This window comes from Pelmatolapia mariae, linkage group LG15, assembly GCF_036321145.2.
Source record: "Pelmatolapia mariae isolate MD_Pm_ZW linkage group LG15, Pm_UMD_F_2, whole genome shotgun sequence".
NCBI classification, from domain to species: Eukaryota; Metazoa; Chordata; class Actinopteri; order Cichliformes; family Cichlidae; genus Pelmatolapia; species Pelmatolapia mariae.
In genome coordinates this window covers 22,930-49,415 of record NC_086240.1, presented here as the reverse complement: position 1 = coordinate 49,415, position 26,486 = coordinate 22,930, and the positions used below count along the sequence as shown (strand labels likewise).

Genomic DNA, 26,486 nt, shown 5'->3' with positions numbered 1-26,486 from the left:
TTGCAGACATAGAGGACAGTTACAAGTACCTGGGGATCCCGCAGGCAAATGGGAACCATGAAGAGGCCGCTAGGAAAGCTGCAACCACCAAGTACCTGCAGAGGGTCAGGCAAGTCCTGAGGAGTCAGCTGAACGGTAAGAACAAGATCCGGGCTATCAACACCTACGCCCTGCCCGTGATCAGGTACCCTGCTGGGGTAATAGGCTGGCCAAAGGAGGAGATAGAAGCCACTGACATAAAGACAAGAAAGCTCCTGACCATGCATGGAGGGTTTCACCCCAAGTCCAGCACCCTGAGGCTGTACGCTAAGCGGAATGAAGGGGGCCGGGGACTGGTGAGTGTCAGCACCACAGTCCAGGATGAGACAAGAAACATCCACGAATACATCACGAAGATGGCCCCAACTGACAGTGTGCTCAGTGAATACCTCAGGCAGCAGAAACCCAAGAAAGAGGAGAAAGGCGAGGAACCATCATGGAAGGACAGGGCCCTGCACGGTATGTACCACCGGCAGATAGAGGAGGTGGCTGATATCCAGAAATCCTACCAGTGGCTGGACAAAGCTGGACTGAAAGACAGCACAGAGGCACTAATCATGGCAGCACAAGAACAAGCTCTGAGTACAAGATCCATAGAGGCTGGGGTCTATCACACCAGGCAAGACCCCAGGTGCAGGCTGTGTAAAGATGCCCCAGAAACAATCCAGCACATAACAGCAGGGTGCAAGATGCTAGCAGGCAAGGCATACATGGAACGCCATAACCAAGTGGCCGGCATAGTGTACAGGAACATCTGTGCCGAGTATAACCTGGAAGTCCCGAGGTCAAAATGGGAGATGCCCCCAAGGGTGATGGAGAATGACCGAGCTAAGATCCTGTGGGACTTCCAGATACAGACGGACAAAATGGTGGTGGCTAACCAACCGGACATAGTGGTGGTAGACAAACAGAAGAAGACGGCCGTAGTGATCGATGTAGCGGTTCCGAATGACAGCAACATCAGAAAGAAGGAACACGAGAAGCTGGAGAAATACCAAGGGCTCAGAGAAGAGCTCGAGAGGATGTGGAGGGTGAAGGTAACGGTGGTCCCCGTGGTAATCGGAGCACTAGGTGCGGTGACTCCCAAGCTAAGCGAGTGGCTCCAGCAGATCCCGGGAACAACATCGGAGATCTCTGTCCAGAAGAGTGCAGTCCTGGGAACAGCTAAGATACTGCGCAGGACCCTCAAGCTCCCAGGCCTCTGGTAGAGGACCCGAGCTTGAAGGATAAACCGCCCGCAAGGGGGCGAGATGGGTGTAGTTATATATATATACACACACACACACACACACACACACAGTATATATATATATATATATTCTCAATCACATTCACACCACTCTCTTATATAAGTTCCACTACATCAAGACTATTTTAGGGTGGTCAGCTGTTTTATTGCCATGTATTTTGCATAGTAGACCGTGCCAGCAATGCGCAATTGCGCACGGGCGCAGCTTAGAGGGAACATTGCTGATGGGTAATAAGCGAATCATTAATGCGGAAAACAGATGTTTGAGATGGGAAACTGTTCTTGAAGTACAGCGAGAGCTGTGCATGAACTGTGGTTTTTATCGTGTTGGTAGCAAAACAGCAAAAGTAAGAGGGAATTAATGGCGATATTTATCAAATGTGAAGCTAGTTTGGTTCTTCTTTTGCTGTTGGCCTGGTGAATTTTGGTTGGAGAGAGACAAAACCTGCAGCCCAGAATCTTGCGCAAAAAAAGACGTAAAGACGGTTCAGACCCGACAAATCAGAATTAGTGAGCTTCTGGCTTTCAGCCCCGACAGCGACTAAGGTAATTCTGATGCGTCGGGTCCGCTCTGTGTTTACGTGTTTGTGTGGAATGCGTTTCCTTTGCTGGTTGTTGAAATAGTTTTGTGAGCTTTAACCTGAGATTCTGGCATTTCTGGTAAAATACATTTATATTCAGTCAATTCAGGATTTAATTAATCGATATCGCTTCCTTCAAGCTACTCACCTTTCGCTGTCCGCCTGCAATTTCCACTGGACCACGGCCAATTCGAGGTCACGCCCAGTAGCGGGTGACACGGTCGGTTGCCCGGTGCGTCATCGTGGTGGGGGGCGGCATCATGGTAAAAAAGAAAAAAAAAAAACACTCGTACACAAAACTACTTTCCCCAAATAATCCAAAACAATAAGAGTAATGCCTTTAAACACATTTTTGTTGGCAGTGTAAAAACAGTTTGGTCAGCGGGGTTTAAGTGCAAACGTGAGAGCTCACATCCACGGCCTTTTATGAAAAAGGTCCAAAAGGGGAAGAAAAAAAAGGTTTTGTTCGCATGACATCTATTTACTGTGTGTGACTGCTTAAGTAACACTGACTTATAACATCAGACACTTGTCTCCTTTTTTTTCTCTTGTAATAAAAAGTATACCAAAAGACTGTTAGTTCAGTCTTTCCTGTTCCTCTCATCTACTCGTCCACACATGGCCTTAAGACGCATCCTACAAGTTAAGAGCAAGACATCATCAGTTACCATTATAAGACAATCGCCCTGTGCGCCTCTCCTACATATGAGGAAAAAACCCCCAAAACAAAACAAAAAACAAATGTGCCTGGCAGGTAGGTACTTTAGTCAGGCCTTTAATATGTGTGTGTGTATCGCTGATGGGAGCAGGGAAATTTAATAGTGGTGGTTGGCTAGATTGTGCCTTCTTCAGGCTGTACACATGCGTCGCTGGGCAAATAAAAATGAAGAGACTCTTCTCTGCCCCTCCTTTAATAGGTTCTGTGGCTTCTCCCTACAGCAGCTGAAAGTACCGAATAAACGTGACTTTGCTTTTTGTTTTTTTCTGTCTTTGTGTTTGGTTTTTAGTGTGTAAGTCTGTGTCCAAGTGTTTGTAGGTAGGTGACTTTGTGGGGCCGATCGTACGAGGTTGGAGGGTGCTTGAGAGCGTACATATCAAAAACAATACTCTTAATATCAGGAGAAATTTTTATTTATTAATGTAAAAACATCAAAACATCAAAAACAAAAAAAAAAACTGCAATTATGTCCAACATTGTAAGGCCGCTGGCATGCCTGCTCGATCATACCAGGCATATGTATACAAGAGAAGGGAAATTTTGTTAAGAAATGATCATTGTGTTTTCATTCAAGATGTGATTGCACTTAAAAGTGATATCCAAGTCATATCATGCTTTACTTTACCTTACAAGTTTGATTCCACTTTACATATGTGTGATTTTACGTTATCTGTGATTTGATGTCAAAAAGTGCTACATGTGTTCCATGAAGAAGTTACCTGGCAACCAAAGGGTTTTTTTTGTTTTTTTTTCCTGTAACAGCCTTCAGAAATCTCAGCTGAAAACCGTATTCTCCATGGTAATCGGTTGTTACTGGGACAGTGGAGGCTTGGGGCATCTTTGTGCAAACTGTCAGTTGTTAGCTTTCCGTTAATTGTTGGTCATTGATGAGCAACAATCATATATATATACACACACACACATACAGACACACAGACACCTTAGAAAATTCTAAGTCTATTATTGAGATATTCTTATTTTCTGTTAATAGTTACTCTTTCAAATGACAAGAGATAATGCCTAGATATCTCACCTCATCTGTCATCTCTGTATTACATATTGACTGCAGGAGACACTCATGTAGAGCTAGTATCTCACACTTATTATTATTATTATTATTATTATTATTCATCTGTAAACCTGACGTGTTTCATAATCGCCTTGGCTATGTTAATCATCATGCTCTTCATGAGTCGTCAGGACGCGGGGAACACAGATGAGAAATTAAAATGGAGCCACAGGGGAAGCAAAACATGACACCTGAACACTGTATGAACAGTTCATGAACAGTCAGCTCATAGATTTCTCACTTCTTAACTTTTTTAGTATGTTTTTTTTTTCCCATTTATTGTTTAATCATGTGTGTGTGCCTGTGTGTGGTTATGAGCACCTTCTACAGAGGCACCACTGAGAGTATTCTCACCAGCTGCATTATTGAAAACAATAATAGCTAAGAGAAATGTAGTTTGTAGTTCAAAATGTATTCTAAACGCTTTTAGGGTTGTTGTTTTTTAAAACTCACTTTATGTGTCTTCCACAATGTTATCTCTCTCTCTTACGGTGTCTGTTACTAATACTTATGCAGGACCAATTATGCAAATTATGCGATGACGTTATCTCGCGACTTCTAGGACAGCCAATAGCGATCGTCCTTAAGTAGGCGTTGACAAAACTGGGCGCGAAACATGAGTTTGGATTGACACTCCACACCAGTTGGTGGCGGTAATGCACCATTTTGCTGTTTGCCAACCGCCAATAAACCCTATACAGAAGAAGAAGAAGAGTTTGGATCAGAAAATGCTTTCTACTAATCGTCAGAGGACAGGATGCCTCCACTGACTCTTAGGGGAGTGACTGTGAATTTCCCTTTTTCTCCGTACGAATGTCAGAAGGTATACATGAACAAAGTAATCGAATGTCTTCAGGAGGTAAGAATCGACTGTGATGTTTATGTCTGTTGATGGAAATGAGCTGTAAAGGGGCAATACTGAGTAGCCATGGCTGCTGGGCTTTGGAGTTGACGTCACGCCGCAATGCATTGTGGGAGCTCAGGCAACATTTTAGCAGGCCACGAATCAAAACAAACACACTGTGTTGGATGGAAGATTTGCAACGTACCATACTTAAAAGCAGCTCAAAAGAAAAAGGATGTTATAGAGACAGATTGCGTCCAGATGCAAAGAGACGGTACTTGCAAAGATGCAAAGAGACGGTCTACATTTATGCCCCACTATAACACGGGGGCACATGTTCACCCTCACATGGAAGAAGTAATCTGATTGGCACGGTGGGATGTAGCATGTGGTTTGAAGCAGGGATTTCGTAGTGCCCCATGTGTAGCGTTGGAACCCAGTCAAGATTTGTTTAACTCATTTCATAGGCTGGTTTGCCTGCAATAATGAAAAACAATTAGCAACTTTATAAATAGAACGTATATCTATAAAATTTTTCTGGCTGCGTTGTATTATACTCAATTGTATTTAGCATTTGTATTCTATTTTATTTGTTTTTATATAGTATTCTATTCTGTTCTATTCTATTGTGTACAGTATCTTATGGATATATTATTCCAGTGTTTTTTCTTTAACTTTTCTATGCAACTTTCCACTGTCCACTGCTGTAACAAAACAAATTTCCCACGCGTGGGACAAATAAAGGTTATCTTATCTTAAAATCACTCATTAGGATGTGTGTTCTAATTTGCTATGACCTCAGAGCGCATTCAAAATAAAACTAATAGGCTATAAAGAGTAATGTGAACTTATTTAGATCTTACCTGAATGAAAATGTCTGAAAATGTCCTTCAGCCCTTTGTTTGGCCTGCTAAAATGGCACTTCGGCAATCACGCCCCCTCCCGTGACGTCACGCTCCAAAGCCCCATGAAGCCACCATGCTTACCATTTACCGAACGACAAGTCATCTGACGTCTGCTTGTCCAAAATGTAGCTTCACAGAATATAATGATAATGATGGGAAAAAAAACATGACAAAAGAGGCTTCACGTCATTGACCTGTCCTTAGCATTTCTTTAGAGTTTCTATGTAATACAATAAATAGCACTCTGCTGACTTGTCTTGGGTTTACCCTGCCTCTTCACAGCTGAAAACAGCTCAAATACCCCCGATGTTTAATCAAGAACTGATTTTAAAATCTGTCTTTTCATGTGTATGAATGATTACAATGTTTTTCAATCATAAAATATTTGCTCTGGCAGTGAAAGCTTACTGAACCTGAACCATCCTTATGTTAGGCTGCTGAGTACACAACCACATGTTTAGTGCAAAAATTGACAGTTTTGCACTAAACATGTGGTTGTGTACTCTCTCTGATAGATTTTTTTCTATTTCTCACCACACTACACATCTGGCCAATGGTCTGATCAGTTTATGCAATTGCAAGGTGTATATCCACATATCCATCCACAAGTCGCAAGAATTTCTACTTCTACAGTGCTGGTCAGAATTTGATCAAACTTGCACACAATTGTCACCTAATGGATATTGATACACGTTGTGCTGTTTTATTTATTTAGTTATTTTTCACTTCACCTTTTAACTGATCTGTGCAGATATCTGCCCTTTTCTGAACCTGATCTGCTAGAGATTTCTTTCTACTAAAAGGAAGATCTTCCTCCACAATGCCAAATGTTTGCTCATAAAAGCATAGTCTAATACCTGGAAGTCTCTAACAGTTTAATGTTTTTACCATCACAATGTCTGTTTTTGGGTTTTCTCAGATTTTTTTTAAAAATTTTATTTCATGTATAGCTTTACCTGTCTGGTTATTTCAGAAAGTCAATGGGGTCCTGGAGAGCCCAACAGGCACAGGTAAGACTTTGTGCCTGCTGTGCGCCACCCTGGCCTGGAGGGAGAACTTCAAGGACACCATGTCTACCTGTATGATGGCAGAGAGGCTGGGCCAGGAGATGTTTCCAAACACACCTCTGTCTTCCTCGGGGACAGCTGACGGTGACAAACCAAGTATGTTTGTATCATCTGCAAATCAAGAGACATTTGTAATTTTACTTGTTAAAGAATAATAACAGATACATACACAAAAATGCAAAGGATATAAGCTACAAAGACATGCTGTGTGCTTACATTACTATGCAAAAGAAAATGAGCTAGCACTGATTTCTTTATATTTTGATAAATGGTAAATTGACTGCTTCTTCCATAGTGCTTTTCTACTCTTTTTGAGCACTCAAACCACTTTATATTTTGTTAGGAAAATAGGATTTAACGATTTAGTAAAACATGTAATGTTTCCAAACATACATGGAAATATTCTACATATTTCAAAACAGCATTTGTACTACTCTAACAAGGTTGGAAGTCAATATTTGGTAGGATGTCCTTCTTCTTCAACATAGTCTGAAGTCCTAGGCAACATTTGTTGGGATTCCTTTAACTAGTCTTCAGTAATAGTTCCTTCAGATTTTCAAAGCATGTTCTAAATCTCTTCTTTGGATGTTGGCTACTCTTTGTTCCATTCCCTGTCAAGATGGGTTGGGGTTGGATAGGCCTCAAGGGCTTTGTCATCCCCATGTTTCAGCTATGCATTCAAATCGTACAAAGAATGGTTGAGATGTAGGAGGCTGCTCAGCTTGGTGTTCAGTGGCTCCATGAAGTGGTAGCACAGCTAATAGCTGTGGCAGGTGCTCAGTCTCTCGCTTTGGGAAAACAGCTGTTGTAGAAATGTCAATCTAAACAGAAGGCTGATATAGAAGTTTAGAATATACATCATGTTGCAACTTTGGCATATTTAACGCTCAGCTGTTTAATCTGTTCAAACTGTATTGTCTCTCTTCTTTTGGATCATTGCATAAATTCTCCAATTTCTTCAAAGACAGATTTGCGCATACACACTGTTAGTAAATGAGGCCCAATATCCCAGAAGTTTGACTTGATGGTATACTATGTTAAAAAGTGTTCAATTAAGTTTTTTCAGCAACGTATAAAGCCCTAATTGTCTTTCCTTATTGTTGTCAAGCGTACTACACTGATGTCCCCAAGATCATATACGCAACGAGGACACATTCTCAGCTTGCACAGGTTATTAATGAGTTAAAGAACACTTCATACAGGTAAGCATTTCTAACTTTTTCATCGTGCGTGATTGTCTGAATGACAGCTATTCACAATATAAAACAACATTTCTAATAGGATTTGTGATCATGGTGTAATGAGGACACCAAACCCCTACTGTTAGTATTTACTAGGGAGATACAAATTTTAATTACCAGGCTTACAGTATACATTTTAGTATAGTTGAATTTAATCTTGGAATGGTACAATAGCTACCGTTTTTGTTTTGTTCTGTTGTGTAATGAGTTCAGTTTCACAAAAATACACTCAGGCCTGATAACTAGAACCTAATAACAGTACATATATGACAAAGTTTAAAAGGCTAAAAGATCTCAAAAAGCAACACATAAGTCACAATTAACCAAATACTACTGGCGCTTTAAAGGGTTATTACATAAGCTATAATCATTTTGAAGTCTCACTGAGTGCAGCACCTTTTGTCTGTTCTGTTTTGTTGGCTATTTATGGTAAACCAGTTCTCCCATGTCTCTTTCGATTCAGCCCAAAGGTGTGTGTGCTGGGCTCAAGAGAGCAGTTGTGTATTAACCAGGACGTCATGTGTCAGAAGAGCAACCACGTCAAAGTAAGTTATAAAGGCAATTTTAGAGATATAAATATAATGGGATGTTGTAACTGCTATGTCTAATCAATTGTTTTAAACACAAAACAGTGAATTTCTTCAAGCTCACTGCTGGAAAAAAAAAGGGAGAAAAATCTACTTCAAGTTTGACTACATTCACAAAGAACAAAAATCAGTTGTGCCAACTGTACTCTATTGGACTTCCGCTCGAAACAGTAACTTCATCCTTGTTCTGGTCAACCGCCTAATACAGTAGCATTACAAAAATCAGTTCTCCACCTGCTGCAGGTTCTGGTTGGTGTGGGCCTTCAGTGTGCATTGGATCTCAGGAACAGAAGCACTACTATCGCCCGCTCTAGTTCAAGTCGGTGGAGTTTTATTATATCTGAGGGCAAGATGAGATCCTCATTTTTGTGGAAGCAGCTCAATGAAACCAACGGCCACCACACCAGCCCCTTTACATGAATTCAAAATCCTGCTCCTCACATACAAGGTCTTAAATAATCAGGCCCCGTCTTATCTTAATGACCTTGTAGTACCATATCACCCTATTAGAGCACTTCGCTCTCACACTGCAGGCTTACTTGTTGTTCCTAGAGTATTTAAAAGTAGAATGGGAGGCAGAGCCTTCAGTTTTCAGGCCCCTCTTCTGTGGAACCAGCTTCCAGTTTGGATTCAGGAGACAGACACTAAGATCAGGCTTAAAACCTTCCTCTTTTCTAAAGCGTATAGTGAGGGCTGAATCAGGTGACCCTGAATCCTCCCTTAGTTATGCTGCAATAGGTGTATACTGCTTCTACATTTTAAATATTTACAACATTACATCGTGCCAATTTTCTAATTTTGGTGGGCTCGGGCCATTTGCTAGTAGTAGTCTTTCTACTGCCTGCCAATAGTGCCTCTACCAACTTGTTATACTTGTTCAGTGTCAAACAGGGAAACCTATCCAGGGTAAATTTTCTCAGAGTTTAAATTAGGCTACTCTTCCACATTGAAACAAACCAGTTGAGGTGGTTTGGGCATCTTGCAAGACCTCACCAGCATGTCAAAAAGTAGTTATTTTATCTGCAGCAAGAGTGTCTCAACCGTGTTTTTCACGTAACAGTCACATGAAGATTCACCTTCCAAAGCCTCCCCCCACAGGCCCTCTCACTCCCAAAGCTCAGAGACGGGTCTCTTCTTCTCCAGTGTTTAATGGTGCCTGGGTGTGCCAGTCTACATCTAACTTGCAATACCTAACTGTGTGTGGAATAAAGCATAAAAGACATATGTGACGCTATCCTTTCTAATTAATATGTCTGTATTTGTACTATTAAAAATGAGCCAATGAGCTAGCTGGTGGAAAAAAAATGATAAGTAACAGGTTATGGGTAGATAGTTAGAGATTTTTGTCTTGTTGTGAAATCAATTTTTTGTTTTTCAGGTTCATATGTGCAGAGGAAAAGTTTCCACCAGGTCATGTGTCTACTACAGAAAAGTTGAAGGTAATGGTCTAACAGAGTGACTATATCCGTATAGCATAACATAATCTAGAAAAGCATGTAATTTACCTTTTTTGTTTGTGTTGTACAGACTACATATGTCATTCAAATATTATATTATTCAACACTAATAACTTTCTATGTATCGCACAACCTTTGCCTCAAGTACTACTGTGAGGACCTTTGAAGTCCAGAAATGTCGAAAATGTGGATATTAATGAAATCTCTACTGCCTGCTTTTAGTGGCTGTAAAAATTTGAATGAAAATTGTTATGTTGAGAATGTGGTCCATGCATTTGTTACTTCGAGGATAGCGAATTATAATAACTTGTTATGACGCCGTTCTATAACTTATATAAAAATCCCCCATTTGATAGAAAACGGGAAACTTGACACGTGTCATTTTTATACATCTCTCTGTAAATTTTTATCTGCACATACGAATTTGGTTTCCTGTGTATAAAGGACTACTTGTGTTTATATCTGTCTTGCTATAAGAGCTGTGTAACCATCCCAAATTTCTAATTTCTGGGAATATAAAGGTCTATTCTATTCTATTCTATTCTATCAGTGATTTATAGCAATTTATCCTATAAATACTCAATCTTAAGCTTGATCTTCTTTTTTTCTTCTAGAAAAGAGCACTGATAGAGACTTTGTTAGTTCTATCCTTGATGTGGAGGATTTGGTCCAATTTGGCAACAAGCAGAGGTTTGTAATTGATGTGTTCTTTTTTTGTAAATGTCTGTTTCCCTAATAAGTCTCTGTTCTGCACTTTCTTACTTTGGTAAGAAATAATCAGCATTGGCAGGTGGGTATGTCTCTGTGTGACACCAAAGTATTGTCTTAATTGAAGCTAATGAATCAAGTAGTATTTTCTTAATCAGTCACTTGATTAGTAGTATCCTCTTTACTTCAGTATAAGATGCTATTTAGCACTGTCCAGCAAGACCCTTTAAAACTGTTGCCATTGTGAAACCCCTGTAGGTAATCTATAGATGGGTCACAACTTAAAGTTAAGCTGAACTCTTGATTGGAACAGTGAGGTGACCCAATAAATATGTTACAAAATAGAGGCATTTCATTATAGTGGGTGGAGTGGGTTAAGTGACTTGCAAAATGAATGGGGCTTAACAGATATTTGGTATTAACCGTTTAGGAATTGCAGCCATTTTTAATGCATCATCCTCTATTTTTAGCAGTTTAAAAGTAGTTGGATAACTGACTGATAGACAGTTTCATGGCCAGGTAAGGACTGGTCTGTCATCATTCCATGATAAATTAAGCAGATAAAAGATCTAGAGTTGATCAAAGTGTTGAATTTGCATTTTGTAGCAGTTCACTAAAACTTTCAATATAAGGACCAAAGTCATATCAATACAATTGAAGGAGAAACATCATAATGCTGAAAAAACCCAAAGAAATCCATCAGAGGTCGAAAACAAAAATAAATAAGATTGTTCAAATCAACAATCTAAAAGTACCTGCTGCAGAGTGTGCAATGGCTCCCCGGAGACTATTCAACACATAGTAGCAGGACGTAAGATGTTATATAGGCCTGGCTACACTTAGACCCAGCTATCATGATGGGTCTGTTTTTGTATGAAGTTCATGTATTTGATTTCGGATTTGCACATTTTTCCACAGAGTCTGTCCTTACTACCTCTCTCGTTCACTGAAAGAAGAAGCAGATGTCATTTTTATGCCATACAACTACCTGCTAGATCCAAAGGTGAGCTCAGTCATCCATCCTCATTACATCTGAGGATGATATATGTGACCATAATTGAGCATCGAAAGAGACTTTAGTGTTATGATTGGCACTGTCATTTCCAATTTCTATGAATCCTAATATTCAACTGCCACTCTTTCGCTCTCTCCGTCTTTCCATTCCACAGAGCCGTAAGGCACTCAGTATCAACCTGAATGGAGCTGTGGTTATCTTTGACGAGGCTCACAATGTGGTATGGTTATATCTTTCCTTTGTTAAATGTATTCAGTAAATAAACTCAATTAAAGCTTCGAAGACCAGAAGTGACCCACTACTAAGGGTTTCAAATTCATTTTAACTTGCAGACCACATAGAGCCTAAATAAAGACCGCTGGGCTGCTCAAACCATAAGCACATAATTAAACCAATGCTTCCAGATTATCCTTTTGTTTTAGTGTAGAGAAATACAAGTACATGCAAAAATTCACATTTAATGAACTATCCTATTGCAGGACAGATATTAAACAGCATAGCTTCACAAAAAATGCATTTTTTTAAATAAATCCCATGTCATTACTGTGCATTACAAATGATTGATTACAGTAGATCTACAGTTTCACAAAATGTTCAGTGTACAGTATTTAAGCATGAACAAATATTTTCTTTTATTAATTGAAGAACCTAAAAAACAGAAATTCAAACTCCTGTATGAAATGTACTCTTGGGCATACTAAAGTACTAATGTCATCATCATGCCATAATAGTTCAAGTGAAATCTATTAAAATTTTCAGTTACTTAAGCTTTACGAACAATTTGTAATAAATAAAACACAATGTGGTGCCTTCACTGTTATTTATAGGCTGATACATATTCCATTTTCAAACATGAAGAGAACGTTTGCAGACCTTTCAATTTTGGGTAGCAATGTTTATATTATATTAGATTGGATAAAACTTTATTAATCCCTCGGGTGGGTTCCTCCGGGAAATTTAACTTCTTTTACTTGCAGGAAAAGACATGTGAAGAATCCACATCATTTGATCTCACTCCCTACGATGTAGCCTCAGCCATTAATGCTGTGGACAGGCTGCTTGTGGAGCAGTCTAAAGAAATCAGCCACAGAGACTCTGTGAATGTAGACTTTCATGTAGAAACCTCCGCTTCTGGTAAGAAAACCTACTTGTCTCAATTTCTCAGGTTATATACATGTTTCTAAAAGAGTTTTCCATGGAATATAGTATAGTTATGTATAAATTTCATGGTATTTTGTGCTACTTGTATATGTGTATAAGTTTGGATTTACTTCTACCTTTTAAGTCTTCACTAACTTTATTAGCCTTAGTTTAGCCTTGGCCTTATTAAATTATTAATAGTAATAATTTTTTGTTGTTTTGTAAAGCAAGTAAAGGATTGTCAGCTGCACCTCTTTTAATATTTTCTTTTTTTGTTTTAGGTTTCAAATTAGGTTTGTCCACCATTGCAAAAATCAAACGTAAGTATTTATTAAAGTATTGCAGAGTCAGTCGTCCTGTTGGTTTGTGACAAGAGTTAATTTCCAAAACTTATTTTCTGCTTTAACAGAGATACTACTGGATCTGGAAGCTGCCATTCATGCCTATGATCCAAGTGATCAAGGCATTACCAAACCTGGAATGTAGGTGACAGCATGGTAGAACAAAGTGTGGTCATAGAATGTCTCTGTAGTTAGTACCTTGACCCTAGTGCGGGTTCTCACTTAAAGCTGCTGAGACAATGATTCTGAATCTTAACTGTTATAATAAACCTAATAAGCACTGCATGTCTCTCTGTTGTGTCCTAGCTTCATCTATGAGGTGTTCGAAAAAGCTAATCTGACCTTCAGCAACAAGACAGCAGTCTATGAAGCTCTGGAGCACATCATTGGATACCTGGCACAACGTAGGGCATCATATTTTGGCTTAGACACATTATCACGTCATTTATCATTTGTAACATTGGCTGGTTTTATTATACAGATCAGTGCAACTAGTTAACAATGACCTATTTGATGCATGTTTCTCCTCAGAGCCAGGAATATTTCTCAATACTAGTGGACTCCAGAAGCTTTCTGATATCATACAGGTACACATTGTATGACTATTAAAGAATTTGGTCAATATTAAACCTTTTTTTTGGGGGGGGGGGGGGGGGGGGGATTTTGTCTTTTTGAGTGAAAATTAATATGCATTGGTCCCATATTATTTTTGTGGCCTACCAGATTTGATAGAGGTCATTCAATAAAATTATAGAATTCGTTACTCTTCATTGTATAAAGAGTAGTTATTTAATCACCTTGTGGTATGTTTGAATGTTCCCCTTTGTTCTGGTATCTTAGCTGGTATTTTGTGGTGAACCATCAGAAAAGGAGAAACTACACCAGATGGAAACCAACACGGCTCATTTTAAGGTGTGTTCATTAAGTCAATGAAATTTTTTTTTATAATTTTTTTTTGGGGGGGGGGGGGGGAGGATACAATTTATGTTCATATTGGAACCAGCTAAAAGTAGCATATCTTTGCCACAACTATCACCATTGTTCTTGTATCTTAAATTTAAAAAAAAATCTTGGAAATTAAAGAACTAATTATGAGCTTCTGTCATTTGTTCGGCTCAGGTTCATATCCATCGGGACATCAGCATTCACTCAAAAAAACATAGTGTTGATACGTGGGCTTCAGGTTCATCAAAAAAGCAAGGTAACGGTGCACAACCTGATGCATTGTTGTGTTACATGGATCCACATTGACAGAATGAATTTTAGTAATACCATTTATATATTTGCGCTAGAGTGTGAACCCTGTTAAAAGTTATAGTTTCAATCGTTATTAGTGTATGAAACATTCATACTACAGGTAAATGTGATGTGTTTCTCTGGAAATTGCAGGAAATATTCTGAGTTACTGGTGCTTTTCTCCGGCCTTCAGTATGCAAGATCTGGTGAATCAAGGCATTCGCTGCATCATTCTGACAAGTGGTACCCTATCGCCCCTGTCTTCTTTCACATCTGAGATGAGAATGTAAGTTAGCTGTCACTCTGACTGCCCTGCTGCACAATTAAATGTTTCCCACACCAGCTTGAGTAGCAACTATTTTGAAAAACAAACAAACAAACAAAAAACCAATCACCTTTATACCTGTTTAGTCTGAACATTGAACAGAAGAATTAAACCCTTTCTACAATGAACTGCTGTTTGATGTAGAAACTGTTTACTATCTCATAATTTAAATCTTCTGTTCATTATTTGATTTTTCTAGCAATTGAACGATGCTCAACATAAAAGTTAATGATTCATTTTATAGCCAGGAGAACTTGTTTCACATTGTCTATGAATAAATAAGAATGATTCTAACAATACACAGATCTATGTAATCCTCTAACAATTTGTTAGCATCCAAAGGCATTGTCATCTCTGCTATATACAGTGTAGTATATAGTGAGACAAGACGACGAGGCTCCAATTCCATTCAGTGCAAATGACTAACAATAAATATAAGAAGAGTAATAAATAAATATACACTTTATGACTAAAGTAAAAGGATCATTAACAATTTAAACTTACAAGTTACAGTTGAATGAGTTAAATTGACCTTGATGTTATTTAAAGTGACCAGTGTAGCAGCTTGTAAATATGGGCAGGATTCTTGAGAGTGGGGTTAGTCAATATGACACATGCCGATGAATTTGGGGCATTTCATCTTTACATTTTCAAAAATTGCATCTAATACATCTAACATATAGGGTTTTCTGTAAGTGTAATACTTTTTGAAAATGTTGTAACCTCCAATTTTTCTGTCCTTCACTGAATAGAAATTCATCATGAAGTATCAAATGAAGAGCATTACTAGTAAACTTTTGTTTGCTGCATGGACAGTGGGGTAAACCTAAAACTTGATCACAGTGAGTTTCTGCTCCTCCTCTTACAGAGAATTCCCAGTATGTCTGGAGAACAGCCATGTGATTGAGCGCGACCAGATCTTTGTGGGCGTCATTGCACAAGGCCCAGATGGAGTGCCCTTAAGTTCAGCGTTTGATCGAAGGTCAGTATTCTTTTTTTAGCATATGATTACTTTCTAACAGGTCACTTTGGAAATTTGCAGTTCTTTGAAATGAAATATGTTTTGTCATATGCCTAAATACAAATTAAGGTGCATGGCAAAACTTATAATTTGCTCATTTATTGGCTAGTTTTTCTGACTTCTGGAGTCAATTATCGTTGTGTAACCATATTTTTTTCTCATCTTTTGATTTATTATAAAGTCAAGTAAAATCCTTTTATGTGTATGTAAGACTTTAGTTAATTTTTATATAATACTAATTCAAGAAAACAGTCTTTTCAATGCACTTTGTCTTGCAAGATAAATATTAGAAAGAACACCCCACCAATCATACTGTTTTATATTCTGCACTCCAGATGGGTTGAGTGTGTTAAAATATTAATCGTGTTAATTGTGAGGACTGCCTTAACGCGTTTAAGCCTGTTAACGCCAGATTAACGTGTTAACGCTGACAGCACTAATATATACCTACATTGGTTCTGACTTTGAAGTTTTTACTTGATTGCTAAACTCAAACTTTAAATTTCTGTTACAGGTTTGTTCCTGAAAACATGGCATCTTTAGGCAACACTGTTGGTAAGATCACAATATACAGTACTGAAATTGTTTGGTTTTGCTGTCTCTAAGGAGATTTTTTTTTCTTACTGACATCAGCAACATTGTTAACTTAATGCTCTGTTCTTCATGGTTATTTCATATTGCTTATTATCTTTTTCATATCCGGTCTTTAAGTGATGACGTACCTGAACCCTGTTTCCGGGCCCAAACTACTCTGCATTTATTGAGGCTGTTGTGTTTTTAACATGTTTTAAGGCTTTTTATCTTGTTCTATTCAATCTGAACAAGCCCATTTAAGAAAAAAAAAGTTAGCGTCCATCCTTCGGCTGTATGTTGTAATGTTTTTTTTAGAAATCTCTCGATCAGAACATGGCATATTATGTTTAGGTGGAAACTAGTGAGCTAACTCTCTGCTAACTTTTAGCTCTGTTAAATTTCATAAATTCTTTTTTCACAGATGCCTGGATTTTAAACTTAATTGTTACCTTGGTTTTGATTGTGATACAGTTTTGTAACTTGTGTTCTTTCCTCAGCCAACCTGAGTCGTCTGGTTCCTCATGGACTCTTAGTATTTTTCCCTTCCTTTCCTTTAATGGAAAAAGCATTGGAATTCTGGAGGGTAAGTGGAATTCAGCAGAATCACCTGTGGAAAACCATAAGGGTTTTGGGGGGGGGGGGGGGGGGGGGGGGTGTTGTTTTTTAGCTTTTCTAGTCACTTTTATGTTTATGTTTTGTGTTCTCTTTCTCCATGAATTATATTTTGTATTGTCTAGCAAATTAGAAATAAATTTAATGTAAATTTAATATACAGACAACTCTGCTATTGTTTCCAGTGGATGATGGGCCATGCAGACGAGCATTTGCAACGGTCGTATAAGGATCGAATGGCCCGGAGCAATGGGCCAGACACCCTTCTCAAAGTCCACAAAACTTTGAGAAGTTTTGTGGACTTCTAGCTATACCCTTACGTTCACGTGGTCTGTCCAGCATTCTCCCTGGTAACCCTGTCCTGGGTAGTGGGAACTGTTCCTTTTACGTTCTATTCCCAGTGGCCTTTTAAATCGCTCTTTGTGTGGCCGCTCAACCAGGACCAGTTTGCCATGGGTGGCCCTACCACGGGGCAAATAGCCCCCTCACAATTTAGCCTCTGGGATACCTGGGACATACAAACCCCTCCACCACGATAAGCTGGTGGGGCGGGGAGCCATCAGGGTGCATAAGGGTACAGTGTGCATATTTTAAAAAATAGCATGTAAAGATATCAAAATATAAATGTAATAATTAAAAGTAAAAAGCCTTTTAACCTGTATGAACTAATTTCTTTCTTTCTTTCTTTTTTTTAAATGAGGTACTCCGTAGTCAATTTAATTATTTATAACAATCTAAGATGTTACTGTATAAAGTAATTTCCTGCATGTGTATATGTGTTATCACCAGGCTAACGGACATGCAAACCGCATTGAGAACTTAAAGCCCATGTTTGTTGAACCTACAGAGAAGGGCACCTTTAATGAAGTTAGTATTTATTTATTTTTTAGGTGTCTTATCACTCGGCTGTAAACCCCTCTTTAAACATTTCACATCTAAAGAAATATCCTAAGCTTTTTATAGTTGTAAAAATCTGAAGATTTGAAAGAAATTGAGCTTCTTTCTTTCTATTCCTAGGTCATTGATGGTTATTACACCAAAGTCAATGATCCCCGATCCAAAGGAGGAGCCTTCTTTGGTGTGTGTCGAGGGAAGGTGAGGAGGACATGTCTTGTGTTAACATCAGGCAATTTTTTTCTTTTGTTTACAAGTGTATTACCATACAGTGTTTTGGGAATGACTGTTCATTTTTGTGACATGAATATCTCTCTTTGTTAGCCGTTTTATGCTGTTTTTCCATTTTGCATCCTACCTCTTTTTCTATGATGGCTGTGACTAATTGGATAAACATTTAAGAAAACATAGATATGGAGTTAGGATTTTCTTTCATTTTAATGTAGGGTTACACAAAAACTTTCTCTCAAAGCTGCTATGTAATTATATCTTCTTGACTTAGGCGAGCGAGGGTCTGGATTTTGCAGACATGTTTGGTCGGGGTGTCATCATTACTGGCCTTCCTTTCCCTCCAAAAAAAGACCCTCGAGTTATCCTGAAAATGCAATTTTTGGATGAGATGAATCAAAAGAAATCTGTAGGGCAAAAGGTGAAAGAAAATCAAAAAATTAACTATTGAGGTACACTAAAGGATTGCTTGGTCGTATAACGGTAGTTGGATTTCTTTGTGTGCGTGTGTGTGTGTGTGTGAACAGTACTTATCAGGGCAAGACTGGTACAGACAGCAGGCTTTCAGAGCTGTGAATCAGGCCATTGGTAGAGTGATTCGTCACAAGGAAGACTATGGAGCGATCTTCTTGTGTGATCAGAGGTCAGATATAGACCAGGTTTACTTAATTAAGTAACATGATACCAGAGGGAACATTCTCCACTATACCAGACAGTGTCACAGAAGCTTCAGATTTAAAACATTCTCAATTAAGTGCTTAGTTCACCTTATTAATTGAAAATTAAAAAAAAAAAGTATTCTTAAACTATAAGGAAAAGTTTCCCAACAGATTTAAAAATGCTGATACCCGGGCCATGCTTCCATCGTGGGTGAGGTCTTATGTGCGCCTCTATGACAGCTTTGGCAATGTCGTCCGTGATGTCTCTCAGTTCTTCAGGACTGCACAAAAAATGGTGGGTTGTCGCACCTGCACAGTTCATACAATGCTGCAAATTCTTTCATTATTCAGTGTTGTTAAGGAACCAGCTAATAGTACTGTTGAAAATTCGGATTTGTGGGTAGGTTTTTTAAGCTCTGAAAAGATAGGAAACTTGAGTTGTGATTTAAAACAAAACAAAAAAATCCAGAGTAGTTAAAAATTTGAATATTTACCTTGAGTATTTTCATTAATGTCTATGTCACTATTTATCTCGCCAAAATATACTTTTAATGAACTTTGATGTCTAGTGTTTTCTGGCAGTTTCTTTAGAATAAAGTTAGAGTTATGGGTTTTTGTAACACCATGCCAACCTTTGTTGTCTAATTCTTTTAATAATAAATATCAGCTAACATATCATATCATTGCATGTGCAGTAAAATGTGTAGACACTTTTATGAAAGTTGTTTGCAGTTCAGTTGGCCAGCTTCTACTGACAGTGTGTGCATTAAACATTTAAGAGGCCTGTGGTTGGGAAGAAGGCTCCAGCACACAACCACGAGACTGAGTGTTCACGAGACACTCAGTCCTCCAGTTTCACTTCTCGCCGCTACTTGCAAACTTCTCAGACCCAGAAGGCCAAGGTGTTGGACACATACCTTCCCAGCTTGAAGAGGAGGAGACTCAGTTAGTACAATGGATGTGGTTTGATGTTTTGCTATGTTTCGTTTTAGCATATTAAAGATCAAAGTGTGCTTTTGCTATACCAGATATGTTTCACTAGAATGTCTTTACAATTCATTATTGAGTTTAAATGTAGAAAAACTACATTAGAAACAATGAGTTCAATAATAAATGGTAGAAATTCAAGTGACTAAAAGCCAGTTAAACCGAAACCCACAGAAATGCAAATATTAGTTTTAAAATATACAGCTACAGCTGCCCCAGTGTGAGTCCTTGATTAATTTTTTGTGATCAGATGAGAAGAATGGAGCCAATGACATGGCCAGTTTCCTTAATCAGTATGAGGTGCCGTACAATAACAGGAGACCACTCAACCTGCTGGATGCTTTGGAGCAAGCCAACAATACCATTGAAGAGGACATGCGAGAGCAAAAGGTAGATCATTTTCTGACATCGTCACAATGTAAGAAGTACTAATTCACATCATGAGTAACAGACATAAAGTGTGAGTAATTGTGTGTGTGTGTCTGTGTGTATGTGTGAGGGGGGATTACTATAGATTTTGAAGAGGATGAAAATTGGAAAGGCAGTTGGTACAAATGACATACCTGTGGAGGTATGGAGATGTATAAGAGGGAGAGCAGTGAACCTTTAACCAGATTGTTTAACATAGTCTTGGAAAGTGAGAGTATCGCTCAGAGAAGAAGGATATTGGTACAGTTATTCAGGATGTGCAGAACTATAGTAACTACAGCAGGATAAAGTTGATGAGATATACCAGCAGCTAAGGAAGATATAGTGTCTTGGTGCATATATAGCAATCTGTTTCAGCTAGATTGTCACATTTCTTCTCAATTTTTTGGCAGCCATATACCTTCATGCCAAGGCAAGAAAACTAGATTTGTTTTTTGCATTGAGTGTTAACGGAGAAGTATGCCAGTATGGTATAACGCTATAACCATTTTCCTAATATTGTGTTGGTTGTCCTTACTTTCCGAAACAGTCCAAAAGACCTCTGAAGGTCATCTGTGTTATCTGGCACCAAGATGTTAGAAGCCAGAGTTGTCTTCCTCAAAACGTTTGTGAACCTATTTTACATTATCTTGCTTAACCATCATGGAATACTATTTCCATGAAAGGGTGTGCATGATCTGCAACAATGTGTATGCAAACTTTACATCTCAAAGTAACATCCAAGACATGATCGTCTTCTACTGTGGCTCCATTGAAAGTGTGCTCACATGCTGCATCTGTTTATGGTTCTCCAGCTGCACCATGGCACACAAAAAGGCATTTGAGAGGGTCATTAATATGACCCAATAAAATCATTCAATTCTAATTACCTATTATTGGCAGTGGACAGGGCTTAGCATGATCACCCTGACTGGTCTGAAACTATGTAGCCCCGTACTTATATGTGATCCAGTCTGTATTCTGACAGCTTTCTATCAGAATCAACCAAGACTTTTTTAGCAGTTTTAGCCACAGTAGCTTTTTTGATCAGTACACATAGGCCAGTTTTTACTCATTAGTGAGCCTTGGCCACCCATGACCCTGTCGCTGGTTCACACACTTTCTTTCTTGAACCACTTTTGATAGATACTGACCATTGCAAACTGGAAACTAATATAAACCAAGACAGGTACCATGGTGAAGAGAGAATCAATGTTCTTCACTTCAGCTATTAGTGTTCATAATGTTAAGCCTAATCTGGTATATAGAGAAGGTCAGAAGTATTTGCATTGTGTCTTTTTGGACCTCACATGGTAGCGTGCCAAGAAAGGAAATGTGGTACTGCAGAAATAAGTCAGAGTAAGAGCCAGATACATGAAGATGGACAGTGAGAAAGTGATGAGGTGTGCAGTAGGAATGACAGATGGGGTTAAGATGGGGATCTGCTCTGGGCCACTTTTGTTTGCAGTACTAATGGTTGACAGATGAGGTCAGGCAGTAGTCTCCATGGACTGTGATGTTCTCAGACAACATTGTGAATTGTAGTGAGAGATGTAAGCATGTGGAAGACAGTCTTGAGAGCTGGAAGTATACTTAGTTTTTGATAGATTTCTGTACTTGTAAAATAGTGGTAAAAAGTTTATGCTGCTCAGATTTTGTTTCTTTTAATGTCATTGAAGAAGCTGGGTGTCCCTGAGGATTTGGCTCAAGAACGTAAACCCAGCAGGGCTAAGAAATTCCTGGCGGACATGAAGAAGTCCCTGAGTCAGGTCTGCTGTCTCCGCATCATACAGGCGCTGCACACCTACGAAAAGACTGAGGACCTGGATCACCTGCTGACTGAAACCGCATTTTTAGGCAAAGACACTAATACTCAGAGTCTCCTACATGGTAAATCGTCTTCTGTCATAAATAAATCGCTGCAAAAATAACTCACTTGGGTTAACACTGAGAATGACAATATACTATCTGGAGGACTGAGAGTACGCTCTCTCACCTACATCTATAAAGTATACCTGTTTTGCACAGGTCTGAACTCAGAACACGTTTTCTAGATTTACGAGTAGTTCATATTACGCTCTATGTAAAATGTGTCTAACCAATTCACTTATTTACAAATCCATTAAATTTATTATCTTTTTTTCAACTCTCTCGAATTGAATAAAATATTTTAAATTATTTATTTTTAACATTAATTATATTTAGTATTAATTTATTGTTTTAAAATCTCATGCCAGCAAAATAGTTGAAATATGTGCAGAATGCATTGACTTATTGAAACAAGCAGGGATTTTGATCATGCACAGTACAGAATTGTAAAAGTTGTGTTTTGTCCAAATGGTAAAGATGAAATGAGCTTTAATTCGAGAGAGAGAGAACTCTTTATTGTAATTGCACAGTCATACCTATCACAATAGTAAAACAAAATATAAAAATTTCCCACGTAGGCACTACAAACCAAGATAATTTTTAATATGGATTGTTTTTAATAACTGGGTAAAAATCTCTTGCAGTCAGTGATTTCCTAAATTGTCCCATGGACATCACCATATTTAATTTTTTCCCAAATTCACGTTGAGCTAAATGTGTTGCATCAACCTTCATACATGTTGACCAAGGCTTGCCCACCTCAACTTGGATTAACTGGCATGTTTGGATACAGTGCAGATCATAGTTGGTCAATATGAATTTCCAGTCTTTTCTTAAATTGATTTCTCTACCATAATATGTATACGTAATGAAACTATGTACTGTGGATAGGATCATTCCGTTCTTTGTAGTTTGCCCAGTTTTTCACAATAGTTTAGGAACTCCTCAAGCAATGTTACTTTTAAAAACTGAATATACCTGTATTCATTATCAGACATTTACACAATACTAATAACAATATCAAAGTCATAATTTGGCACCAATATAACAGCGTGTTAGTGGAATATTGCTAAAACAGTTTGTAGTTGATTGCTATTGCTGCCTTTTGTCACAGGCCTCTACCAGTTTGTTCGCCCTCACCACAAAAAGAGGTTTGATGAAAATTGCCAGGAGATGTCAAGGCAGGGCTGTGGATACAAACCTGATCACACTCTGTCCAAGGATGGGAAGAAGACAGTAATGCTGCAGAACGGTATGAAACATTATCTGATATTTACTTAGTGCTCTTGTGCGAACAGATCAAGTCAAATTTTAGTTAAATGCCTGCTGTGGAGGTCATATTATAGTTTGTGGTGTATCTACTCACAGACAAGTCCAAGTAGTTTGGAGATGACATTTGGGTGGAAGATGTCAGACTGGCGTATCACCTCTTCCAGGATGTCTCCTATTCCAGCAGAGAAGATGACTTGGCATTTGAGGACAACTTTACAAAAATGTTTTCAACATTCAATAAAATAAACCGGCCATTCAGTGACTGTCGTACCTCAGCTTGGCTTCAGAGTTGTTTTGTTATGAAAATATTTATGTATATGTGGACATTGATTGTGGAGAACTGTTCTGGCAAATTGGAAAGATAATTAAAATTACAAAAAGCCAAACAGGGTTTCCACAAAAGCTGTCTTGGAATCAACATTCAAAACATGATCACTACTGTATATAAAAAAAGGTCCATAAATTACATATGAATATGTTGCTTAACTGTAAACTGTTAACATGTGATTTTATTTACATCCTTCACCTAGCACATTTGTCCATGCCTTTAGGTAAACATAGGAATAATCTGAGGTAACAAGGCAATTCAATTCAAGTGGCTTTTATTTTCATTTCAACCATGTATAGTGGTACAGTACAGAGTGAAGTGAGACAGCGTTCCTCTGAGACCCTGGTGCTACATGCGACATATAACGGACAAACACAGGACTACTAATATCAGTCATAGTAAAGGTTCTGTAAGAAAGATTGCCAACTCTAACTACATAAACCTGTAGTGAACATTTCAGTTAAGTAATTATATAATCTAGACAATAAGGCCACTATTCAGCATCAACATGAACTGTCAACTTACAACATGAAGCACGTAGAGGTGAGCACTATTGCTGTTTTTCTAGCAATTTATATAGATCCAGACGAGTGCCGCCTTTTGGTGGTAGTATTGTGCATAAGCAGCATGACCCTATAGAAAACAAGATGAAAGGAAAGCTTTGGAGAATGTCATCACTCTGAGATGGACATCAAAAGTTTCCACAAGGACTCTGTGTCCCCCTGGACTACTTCAAGCTACAATGTAGCTTGCCATCACCAGTGTGTGAATGGGTGGGTGACTGGATGTGTAAAGCGCTTTGGGGTCCTTAGGGACTAGAAAAGCGCTATATAAATACAGGCCATTTACCATTTTTTTCGATATGCTTGAAAACAGACTTTTAAAGAATTTGGGGGGAGATGTGATACCCCTAACTACTCCCCAGCTTTTTCCCATTTGGACGTGGTATGTGGAGTTTGTTGCTTTTTTCTCCTCTCTCTCTGTCTCTCTCCACGTTTTTATACATTATTTTAATCGTGTGTGTGTTTTGGTCTGCCTCTGTAATGTGAGTGTCAGCCCAGTGATGCTCCAATTCAAAGTGACATTGCTTTGGCAATGACTCCATCTAGTGGTGATATTCCTGAACTGCATGCTCAGTCACAAAAACGCAATATTTTGACCATTACTGAGCTTCCACTTGAGAATACCTTTGGGACTTTTTGTAGTCATATTCTCAGCCTGCACAGATGACAAGGACCAGAGAGAGAAACATGTCTCTCAGTGATTCATACATTTTTCATATATTTTATATTGTACAAATAGTTCATAAACAGTTACATTTTTTCCTCAATTTGATTCAAAAGACAAAATGAAACGAAAAGAATAAATTCAAATAAAAAGAAAAATGGATAAAGCCATTGATTGAATTGTCAGATCCTGCTATTTTCTGCTGGTCAAAATCAGGGTGCCTTCAGGCAAAATCAGTTTGAAAAATATAAGTCAATGCAGTACTGTTTAAATACAGGGAGTTTATTGAAACACAAAGAACTTCAACAAAGCATAGCATAGCAAGTTAAACCATGAAATCTGAATGGAAAAAATTACAGCAGACAACACTTCAACTCCCGTCTACTGATTGTGGTAGTCTTTCCATTGGCTTTGAAACTAAAAAGCTTGTTATATATTCATGTATATATGAAAACACAGTTTTATAGCTATAGCACATTTTCCCATGGGGCAACACCTCGCACATGTTTCGTAGCTGTACCAAAGAGGGACGAAATAACAAAAAAGAGAAACATATTTGTCAAGGAATTTTAACACCCCCCCCAAAGTGGCATTTAACATGACGATATTCTACTGCCTTCTGGGGGAGGGAAGGAACAACTGTTTTTCTTTTGAGTTTATATTCAAGTTGTCTCCTTCTTGCACCCCTCTGGCGTACAATTTCTTCCTTTTTCCTGTTTAAAAAGAGTTCACATATTTTGTCATTTGACTGTAAGCAGTGCATGGAAGAGGTGCTCGTTTTTTGCACGATGGTCTGCCACTTCAGCCTTCCCTTTCTTTATAAGGCTGGAAAAGGCAGGGAGGGGCCTGAGGTGGGCACCGGTATGAGGAGAGAAGGGGAGCAGGACTGGATGCTGGGTTAAGGTTAGGATTTGGTTGGGGGTGGGGGAAATGGGATTGAAACCCCTCCCTGGCTGAGGAGGGCTCTGAACCGAGTGGGGTAGAGGGGGTAGACTTTTGGAATCTCTAAAAAAAAAGAGTTCACATATGGGGGTGGGGGAAATGGGATTGAAACCCCTCCCTGCCTGAAGCTCAAAGAGATTCTCATCAAAGTTTTCAGCTAACTGCTGCTCATTGATGATCTGAAACATCTCCATGGTGTCATCTGGCCTCCAGGTTTCATCATGACCCGTTGTATTGCTGTTCACAGTTGAGATAGTGTCCAAACTGACAGACAGAGATTCAGTCACAGGTAGCTGTTCCCACAGCTCTTTAAATGAATTCTGGCTGAAGGGTAGATTCTGATTAAAAACCAAAATGCCATCCTGCCTCAGTTAAAAAGGTTCCTAAAACTGTACTGCCTGATCACTCACTGTACACTGACATTCTATTGTGTTCAGTTATGTTTTTCTGTTCTTTTCTGTACTCGGTTCAATCAGGGTTAGGATGAGGAACATAATCCCTTCTCCGGGAGGAAAAGGAGCGTGCGCGGTCCATCCCTCTCTGCGGTCCTCTGTACCCCTCCCAGAAGACTTGGCGGTCAAGCTGGCGCCGGCGGCCATAGCGCACCACCGTCCAGCCGTCTTCCATGGTGTCCAGTCTTTTTTAGTTTTCTTCTTTTTTCAAAGAATAAAATGTCCTTTAAAAAAAAAAATCTTTTTATTGGTAATGTGAACAAAAAACGCTAAAAGAATTGCTAAAAGTCCTCATCTCGTCTTCAAATCCCTTCTTTCCTGTATTAATGAGAATCCAGCGACAGTTGATTGAGTGTAGCTTCAGTGTCACTGTAAACTATCTCAAAACACATTCACTTCAGTAATTATAATCTTTTAAACGGCAGTAGATCAAACAAGCAACAAGAAAAACTACTGTCGTTCAATGTAACAAACAGCACTGTAACAGCTTCA

The 26,486-nt window shown here is 38.7% G+C and overlaps 1 protein-coding gene across 2 annotated transcripts; it reads left to right on the top strand.

Annotated features, from left to right (window-relative positions):
- The first annotated feature begins 4,392 nt into the window (after window positions 1–4,392).
- Window positions 4,393–26,172, top strand: LOC134643203 (regulator of telomere elongation helicase 1-like). Of its 2 annotated transcripts, XM_065471997.1 has the most exons (22): window positions 4,393–4,515; window positions 6,379–6,568; window positions 7,581–7,674; window positions 8,177–8,258; window positions 9,679–9,739; window positions 10,372–10,447; window positions 11,384–11,468; window positions 11,635–11,700; window positions 12,458–12,614; window positions 12,902–12,940; window positions 13,030–13,102; window positions 13,268–13,365; window positions 13,493–13,548; window positions 13,802–13,873; window positions 14,081–14,162; window positions 14,351–14,483; window positions 15,391–15,504; window positions 16,058–16,098; window positions 16,614–16,699; window positions 17,518–17,595; window positions 17,746–17,823; window positions 26,019–26,172. In XM_065471997.1, the coding sequence occupies exons 1-22, from the start codon at window positions 4,414–4,416 to the stop codon at window positions 26,022–26,024; spliced, it is 1,869 nt and encodes a 622-aa protein (XP_065328069.1). In that variant the 5' UTR covers window positions 4,393–4,413; the 3' UTR covers window positions 26,025–26,172. The 2 variants fall into 2 exon arrangements, with proteins under 2 accessions (XP_065328069.1, XP_065328070.1); XM_065471998.1 differs by lacking the exons at window positions 17,518–17,595; window positions 17,746–17,823; window positions 26,019–26,172 and adding an exon at window positions 16,914–17,336.
- Window positions 26,173–26,486: the final 314 nt, after the last annotated feature.